Source organism: Microcebus murinus, chromosome 3 (genome assembly GCF_040939455.1).
Source record: "Microcebus murinus isolate Inina chromosome 3, M.murinus_Inina_mat1.0, whole genome shotgun sequence".
Classification (NCBI taxonomy): domain Eukaryota; kingdom Metazoa; phylum Chordata; class Mammalia; order Primates; family Cheirogaleidae; genus Microcebus; species Microcebus murinus.
This window is the reverse complement of record NC_134106.1, coordinates 53150235-53158811: the sequence shown is the minus strand read 5'-3', so window position 1 is coordinate 53158811 and position 8577 is coordinate 53150235. Positions and strand designations below refer to the sequence as shown.

Genomic DNA, 8577 nt, shown 5'->3' with positions numbered 1-8577 from the left:
CCAGCCTGAGCAAGAGTGAGACCCCGTCTCTACTATAAATAGAAAGAAATTAATTGGCCAACTGATATATATAGAAAAAATTAGCCGGGCATGGTGGCACATGCCTGTAGTCCCAGCTACTCGGGAGGCTGAGGCAGAAGGATCACTCAAGCCCAGGAGTTTGAGGTTGCTGTGAGCTAGGCTGACGCCACGGCACTCACTCTAGCCTGGGCAACAAAGCGAGACTCTGTCTCAAAAAAAAAAAAAAAAAAAAAAAAAAAAAAAGTGAATGTGCTATATGCAAATTATAATAAAAAATATCTACAACATAAGTTATTAGGCCTCTGAGACACTTTCCTTCCCTTTATCAATGTTGGAAACACAGGATGAAGACGGTCTTGGAATATGAGTGTGAAAGTGAGGCATGATCACCACACCACATGGTCATGCTAAGTACTCTATACCTGACGCTGAATTTAGCATGTTATAAACTGGAAATCATTTTGTATAAAATTCCTTTATTATAGTGCAAATAACTTTCAGCAGTGACATAATGTAACAACACATTTAGCAACATTTTACACCACGCAGTAAATAAGAAAGTGTTTCTTTGAAAATATGTCATCATAGGAACGATATTTCTACATTAACGCTGGAAAATGCCAAGGCTGTTTCTCTCAGGGCAACAGGGCTCCCTCCCTCTTTCTACATATTTTATTTTTTAACACAAATGAAATGATTTGCCATTTTAACAAATCATCCATTCTAAAAGTGATCTCTCAGGGGGTTTTGAACTGAGGTTGGCAAGATTTGAAATGGGGTTTCAAAATTTAAAAAAATAATTTTAAAGCAATTCTGGGATAGTCCAAAAAGTAGAAGTCACTTCTATTAACTTTTAAGCAGATAATACACATTCACTCCAATTTTTTTGCTGTAGAAACTGACAGATTGTCTAAAGCCTGCCTTTATTCCCCCAGAGCCTGATTGTTATACTCCTTGGTTTTGGTTATTGCAAAACTAGGGCTCTGGTAGGAAATAACTCCTTACATTCCCAAATATTTTCCTGTGAAGCTTTAAATTGCACTTTCTATCCTGAAATTCCCACCTTTGACCTCACAGGCCGAGGAGAGGGTGTGAATATTGTTTTCAGTTTATAGCTAAGGATTAGTACAGCTGGATTAGCCCCCTACTAATTCAGCTATATCTGAATCAAATCATCACGTCACTTAGATTAATCCCAATAGGCTTATCCAAGAGGTTCCCACTGACCTCACAGAGAAACAAAGGGTTAACACTGCATTTTCACACTAAGCTGCCTTAGGGCTTGGCTGCTAAGGAGTTAGCTGATAGGTGGAGAGAACAAGAGTGTCAATTCCAATCAGTTACACTCCAAGCTCCTCCAGTTTCTGCTGAATTATGCAGTGGGTGGGAATGGTTAGCCACTTGAAGGAGTCCTCCTATGGAGGTCTTCTACCATAAGTGGAACCCAAACTCCTACAAATGTATTTCAGTGTGCCCTCTAAGTCTCTCCACAAACACCCAGATTTAGTAGCTTTATAGTGACAAGCCATGAGAAGTTAATCACAGGCCTGAAAATACCTGGAGCCACAGAACAGCCCTCATGGCTGAATAAGTCACCTGGTACATAAAGCTTTTCAGTGTACAGCCAGTCTTGTTGGATAAAGTATCTTCTTATGTAACACAATGGAACTGTGCTAAAGAGTTTCAAAGTTGACAAGAATCCAAATATATCACCTATAAAAAATTCGTGATTTTTAGTTTGCTTTGTTTATCTTAGACTTTGGTACTGAAACACTGTCTACATTCTCGACACATGAAAATGACATGGCCACTTTCAGTGCCTCTGCATGTTGTGTAAACAAAACAAAACAAAAACAAAAACAAAAACACCCGAAAAGCAAAGCAGGACAAGGACATGCCATTGTAAGACATAGTATGCTGTACAAATAAAACCTAAATTATATATAAATACACCCACACCCCAGCACCCCTGTCTTCCCTCACTACCTGACCAAAGCAATGCCAATGGTCCTTCTGTCCAGGGTCAATGCGGCTTGTGACGTCCAGTACCCAGAACTCCAACCATCCCTTGCCCTGCAGTGACGTTTACAGTACTGTGGCCTCCTGCTGGAGTCACTCTACTGTTTGATTGGTTCCACAAGTGCAAGGAAACTCCTATAGCTTAATTGGAAGCATTCACCCTATTGGTTGGACTCAAAGACTTGGAGTCCTGGGAAATAACCTTTCAGATAAACAAACTGGATCATTTCTGGACCCCATCTAGTCCTACTGTCTCCTCAGAGCCAACACAGTAGGAAGCATCTTCTGCTCTGAAGCTCCAAAAGCATTACTTAAAGATATTGGTGAGGGTAACATAAGAAAAGTCATACAATGAGCTAACAGCTTAAGTTGATATAAATTACTGCCAAGTAAGTTATTTGGGGCCATTTGCTTCTGCTCTACACTGCATTCCAGAGTCATTTTCATTTTATTCTTTTAAAAGTTTACATAATAGTCATTTAAAAATTATCTATGCAATCATCTCTTATGCTTTCAATTAATTTAATACCAACTTAGTGAGCTATTATATAAATCTATGGAGAAGTAGTCTTAAGGAAGCCAATACTGTGCTAATTCACAGTAAGGAGGAAAAGCAATGTAAATAGAATTTTACATAGCAATAAATTGAAAGCAGTTTTATCGAAATGTTTCAGAGTGTTCCCAAAAGCACTTACAGCAATTTATATCAAGATATCCTAGATTAGGGGTATGGAGAATAGAACTCAATTCTTTAAGGTAGAAATTTACCTGTTTCATAGTTGTAATATATCATTTCCCCCCTTGGACCTAAGGTATTTGTACATTCAAAAGTTTGTAACTTGCTGTTCTTGAGACATTGCTCATTCTCTAATACATACACTGAGTATAAATAAATAACTACAAGAAAGCTTCAAAAGTCTGAATTAACATTATGCTGTGCAAAACAAAAACAAAACAAAAAAACCAAATCTGGAACAACCTACATTCTATGTAAATACCCTGACTAAAATGTTGGTTGTGCTACACAATTCCACTTCAGTGCAGAAATGTGTTGATTTCGGTGTACCGTTGTTGTTTTTTTTTTTTTTTTTAGTGTCTTTAGCACTTTTGTTTCTAAATATCACTTTGCTTTGAAAAGATGAATAATTTGCTACCAAATCACAAATCATCACAAATCCATTTTAGTTTAGTCTGAATGAAATCCAGCAAAAATGTATTACTTTGTTCTGGGAATAATGGCTTGGTGTCTTTGTCCCCACAGCTTCCCAACGGCAATCCATGGTTGAAGTTGTCATTTTGGGTTTAAACTGCACAGGAAGAAGAGACAGTAATGTTTGCCGTTTGTTTCCTTTTTAGGTCTCCAGATCTTGCTAGGACACTTCTTCCAGACTGACAGTTGGACAGTTGTGGCACCTGATCCTAAGTGAAACAGAGGTGTTTTGAACATCAGCCAAGCTTGGTGATCTGGAGGTCCCCATTTATCTTTATGGTGTCGATCGCAGATAACGTTGGAATGCGATGGTAAAAATCAAAAAGCTGGTGTCCATCCACAAATACTCTGAAACGTGGGTGCTCACAAAGAATTTCCACCTGGAAGAAATAAAATAATCATCTCAATTCACAATTTCAATGAAGCCTGTTGGGGAAAACCAACCGTATTTCATTTTAGAGAAAGAAAGACATTATCTTCAGTGGTTCTCAAACATTAGAATGCATTGGGACCAAATGGAGGGCTTCCTGGAATACAGATTGCTGGGCTCCATTTCACAAATTTCTGATTCAGTGGGTCTAGAGCAAGGTCTAAGAATCTGCATTTCCATTAAGTGCCAAGGTAATGCTGATGTTGCTAGAATAAGGAACACACTTTAACAACCATTGCTTTACATTATTTAATATCCATTAGAGATTTAGAATTGCTTATGCTTTAACATTTGTCCCTTCTCCCTGCACTCCAGGAACTGATGCTAAGCAGCACAGATTTGTGTGTATGGCACTTAATGGTGCGATTGTCATCCCCTGAACAATTCCATACCACCTTCAGAGGAGCCCCTCACCAGGCAGAACCGTAATAACAGTCTACACACTCAAACATGGTAAACACTGGTGCAGAGAGAAGGTTACACAGTAATTACCATTGGACCAAGAGTGTGTAATTAACAAAGCTTCCTTAGCGAACAAAAATACTGATTCCATAAGGTAAAAGCTTTTTCCTCCCCTTTTCCTTAAGTAATTCACCATAGAGTTTAATTATTGGTAGTGTGCTATAATGTATGTATTAAAAGCACTGTTTTTCACCATGCAAGGAGAGACTTCATATGTGATGTTAGTCACATTTAATTCATGTTATTACTAAAATTATATCATCAAAAAGGGCCTCTTTCATTTCAGTTTTGTTTTTGGGGAGTTTTATATTTCTCCTGGGAATCAGAAGCTCTGGTTACTCACACTCATGAGCTATGCCTTAAGATTCATCATTAAGAAACTGTCCCAGCCAAGAGGAGCCTGAGGGGACATTACTATACCAGAGAAGGAGGTAGGGAGGGATTATGGGTTAGGGGTGCCTTACCCAGACTATAATTAGAAGGGTAATAATCTCAATTGTATCATTGATATAAAAGTCACAGATTCTTATCTTCCCTTCAGACCGTAGGAAGAGAAATAATTACTTCATAAGACCCTTGAAAATTTCTAGATGAAGAGCAACAGGTTAAGGGTAGTTCTGTTTTACTGGGCTTGTATGCAACACGGAGCTTTTAACTGAGTCGTCATTATTGTGATGTAATGTTAATAAGATGTAATGGCGACAATTTCATCACTAGGTCTGACAGTAAATCCTTTTTAACACATCATTACTTGCATCTCTTATATGGCATTGTCCTTCATTGAGGAAGGTTTTGCTAATGCTGCCTGATAGGATGAGAAGTTCAGGTTGTGCTTCCTGCCCACCAGATAGTGGGCAGCAATTCTATATTCATCCAGACCCAAGGGAAGGAATGTGTCAGCCACAGTCTGTGACCATGAAATAGACTGAGGCTAATTAATCCAGAGGGGAAAACAAGGACACAGACATGGCCTCATTAGCAAAGAGAACAAGAGAAAATGAAATGATAATCATTATATTCTTTAAAAAGTCATACAAATAAGGCTCAGAGCTACTTATTACTCTAAGTATTAATAAGTATTAATACTTAGGTGGATACTTATTAGTATTTATTAATCTGATATTTGGAAGAAAGTATCTATTATATGCCTTGTACTATGTTAGATACAACATAGAAAAGCATTTATTCTTAACACTGGACATGTAAATATGGGTCTATTTACTAAATGCATAGGCTAAAGAGAGCTAAGAGCTACTATGACAAGTATTAATTTATATCAGCAAACAGCTTTTTTGATATTTTTTTCTTTTTCACCATTGAGTGACAAATTTCCTGGACATGCAGAAATTCTGGCTGCTTAAAGTGCTCTTGGCACACACTAGATAAGCAGAACATCATCGCCCTGCCAGGGCTCGGGCTGAGGACTCGAGGTACTCACCCTGAATGGCTGGTCTGGGATGAATGGGAAATAAGGGATTGCTGACTGTTCTTCACCCCTTTCCCCGGATATGCAAGAATTTCTGAGTAGCTGCCGGTCTGTGAACACAGCTTTGAGTTCAATTGCCACATCAGCTGGAGGATCTTCGGAGTCACCACAGGTCAAGCTGATTGCAAAGCTGAAAAGAAAATAGTCTCACGTATTCAAGGTTGGATGTAACAACATTTCGGAATGACCCGTGACTCAGGTTTCCTCCTTCTTCGCTGGGTTTGTCTCATTTTTAATAGACCACTACTCTTTGCAAGAGAGGTTAGACTATGGAGAAGTAACTCAAACCAGTTTATTTTGTTACCTAAAGCCAGCTCTGGTGAAAACTTTGGTGGAGTTGAAAATGACTAAAACTAGAGATTTCAAATACCCCAAATCACCCAAACATCTGTGTCCTAATCCATTTCAGATAATATCTTAAGTTTGCTTATTATCTATATTGATAGTTCTTGCTTTAAGCACCATGTTTCAAAACCATAAAAAAAAAAAAAAGTCCTTTGGCCTCCCTAAGGGTCAAAGAGAAAATGTGGGCCTGTATTTATAATCTCTGATATAAATAGCTGTCTGGAGAAATGATGGCTAGGATTCATACACATTCTTTTCATGGGAACATGGTACTTTCTTGGCACACCCAACTAGCAACACTGTCCACAAGGAGAGGAAGAGGAGGAGCACTAAACCACAACAGGAGTGGGCGGGGCCCCGTCACTGCCTGATAGCTCTTGGGCGACAAGCACTCTGCCTTACCTTTCTGGGTTGAGGTCTACGATGCCCATCACTAACACCTTTTTGCCTGGTCTCATGCCACCTTTAATGTGCCCACAAAATGGAACTATCTGCAAAGGATTGGAAAAGAAACAGGAAGTTTACTGCCAGTTAGAGAAAAGCCAAGCTCTCACATCCTGAGGGCCTGACCCATTAGAAAATGCAATTAGAAAGGAAGAGGGTACAGCTGAGACACAGCAAAATCACTTACCAGTCGTGGGAAGTACACGTCGGCTTGAACTGGAGAGCTCAAGGAGTTGTTTAAGTGCCCATCATCTAGTTTCTAAAAATAGAAGCACACAGATTGGCTTTCCATAGGCTCTTTTTGGGGGGTGGTATAAGAACCTACACAAATCTGGTGGAATCGGCAGCGTTTCACATACACTCAGGCAGTGCCTGCAGATGATGCTTCTTCATAGCCCCTTAAATAATCGCATAACCCCCAACACCCAGCAAATCCGTCCTTTCCACCCGGTACAGTAGCTAAGCCTCTGAGGATCCTCAGACCCTTCAGATCCAGATCAAAACCAAGGTCGAGTCACATCAGGGAGCCTGAGCCGGGCTGCTGGAGAAGGGCAGGCCCCTCTCCAACTGCAAAAGCTTCTGGGACCGCTGTGGCCCAGGCCTGTCCTCCAGGACATGTCTGAAGTGGCGCTCAACTTCTCCCTGGTGCCCTAGGCGTAAACCCTCCAAGGGGGAATCCCCGGGACGTTGGGGGCGGTGGCGGGGCGAGCGCCCCGGACACGCTCACCCACGCGCACACTCACACGTGCAAAATGCACACACCTGGATGGCGGTGGCAAGGCACAGGGGGCTGTCGGCCCTCCGTCCGCCCGCAAACACCCTCCCCCAGCCTGGAGCCCTCCAACCTGCCCCCACCCCAATCCGCGCACAGCCGGCTCCTGCTAACAGGTACCCGGGCGCCTTCGCGCGCGCGGGGCGCCGGCTGGGCCTGCAGCTTCTTTCTGTCCCAACCCGGCGGGAGCCGGCGACGGCGGCGTGTGGGGAGGCGGGAAGGGGGCGCCTCGCGTGCACCCCGCCACACTCACCACAACGGCATCACTGTCGGCCACCGATCCCGCCATCTTCTTGCACAGCGCGGCGGGGTGCGCGGGTGGCGGCACGGCGGCGGGGGACTTGGGACGCGGCGCGCTGGCGGGGATCCCGGGGCGGTCGTGCACGGGGCGGGGGCGCGGGTCCGAGGCTGGCGCGGGCGCGCGCACACAAGGGCACGCGCGCGCGCGCACGCCCGGGGCCCCGGCGCCGACCTGGCAGGCACGGCCCAGTAGGGGGAGGGGCAGAGCTTGGCAGCGTGGGCCCCGAGGTCGAAGGTGGCGGCTGCTGCCCGGACCCGGACCGCGGCTGCCGAGTCGCGGCTGGCGCTGCTGGCGCTGCTGGCGCTGCTGCTCCTGCTGCTCCTGCTGCTCCTGCTGCCGCCGCCGCCGCCGCCCAAAGAGGAAAGGTGGCGAGGGCCGCGCCGCGTTGGCCCAGGGCGGCATTTAAAGGCCTCCGGGCTCGGCTCGGGAACCGGGAACAGGGCGGGGACCCGGCTGGGCTGCCGTGGCTTGCTCAGCTTGCCCTGCCCCTCGGCCATTGGACGGTGGCGAGAGGCCGGGGCGGGAGGGACGGGCCTGTCCCAGTCGGGGAGGGGGGGGCCCTGTGGGCGCTCACGGCGAGAGGGTGGGTAGGGCTGGGGGACGGGGGAATTGAGGGCTGGGGCCTGCTAGGTGACAGGTGCTTGCGACACCCCACCCCTCCCTTCCAGCCTCCTAACCATTAACCTCCTGCCTTGTCCTGGGGGCAGGTGGGATGGTGGGAAGCGAGGTCAAGGGAAGACTGTGGGCTGGGGGTGGTATTCTAGAGAGGACACTTGGCGTGATTTCTTTCAGAGAACTCCAACAAAGTGGGAGCAAAGATTCATTCTGTTCTCTGGGGTAGAAAAAGAATGAAAGGTCTCAAGGCTTGCAGAAATAAATACTTGGTCTGGGGTCCCTGGAGGGTCACTGGGGCTGGAGTCTGGCTGTCTTACCAAATTGCACTGGACGCTGTGACAGTCCTTAAAAAGCCTCCACTGGGGCCCCGTTTTTCACAAGTCACTTGCCCATTCTGGGATAGTAAGTGTCTCACTGAAAATCTCCTGATAGCCTTTGTAGAGTCATTCCCAGGGCATACACCCCTCCTCTA

The 8577-nt window shown here is 44.8% G+C and overlaps 1 protein-coding gene across 1 annotated transcript; it reads right to left on the bottom strand.

Moving 5' to 3' along the window:
- Positions 1 to 3108: 3108 nt before the first annotated feature.
- Positions 3109 to 7958, bottom strand: LGALSL (galectin like). The gene is made up of 5 exons (XM_012764920.2): positions 7443 to 7958; positions 6605 to 6676; positions 6376 to 6464; positions 5581 to 5758; positions 3109 to 3630 (listed from the first exon to the last, which is right to left on the bottom strand). Exons 1-5 carry the CDS (start codon positions 7890 to 7892, stop codon positions 3487 to 3489), a joined length of 933 nt encoding a protein of 310 aa, XP_012620374.2. The 5' UTR covers positions 7893 to 7958; the 3' UTR covers positions 3109 to 3486.
- Positions 7959 to 8577: the final 619 nt, after the last annotated feature.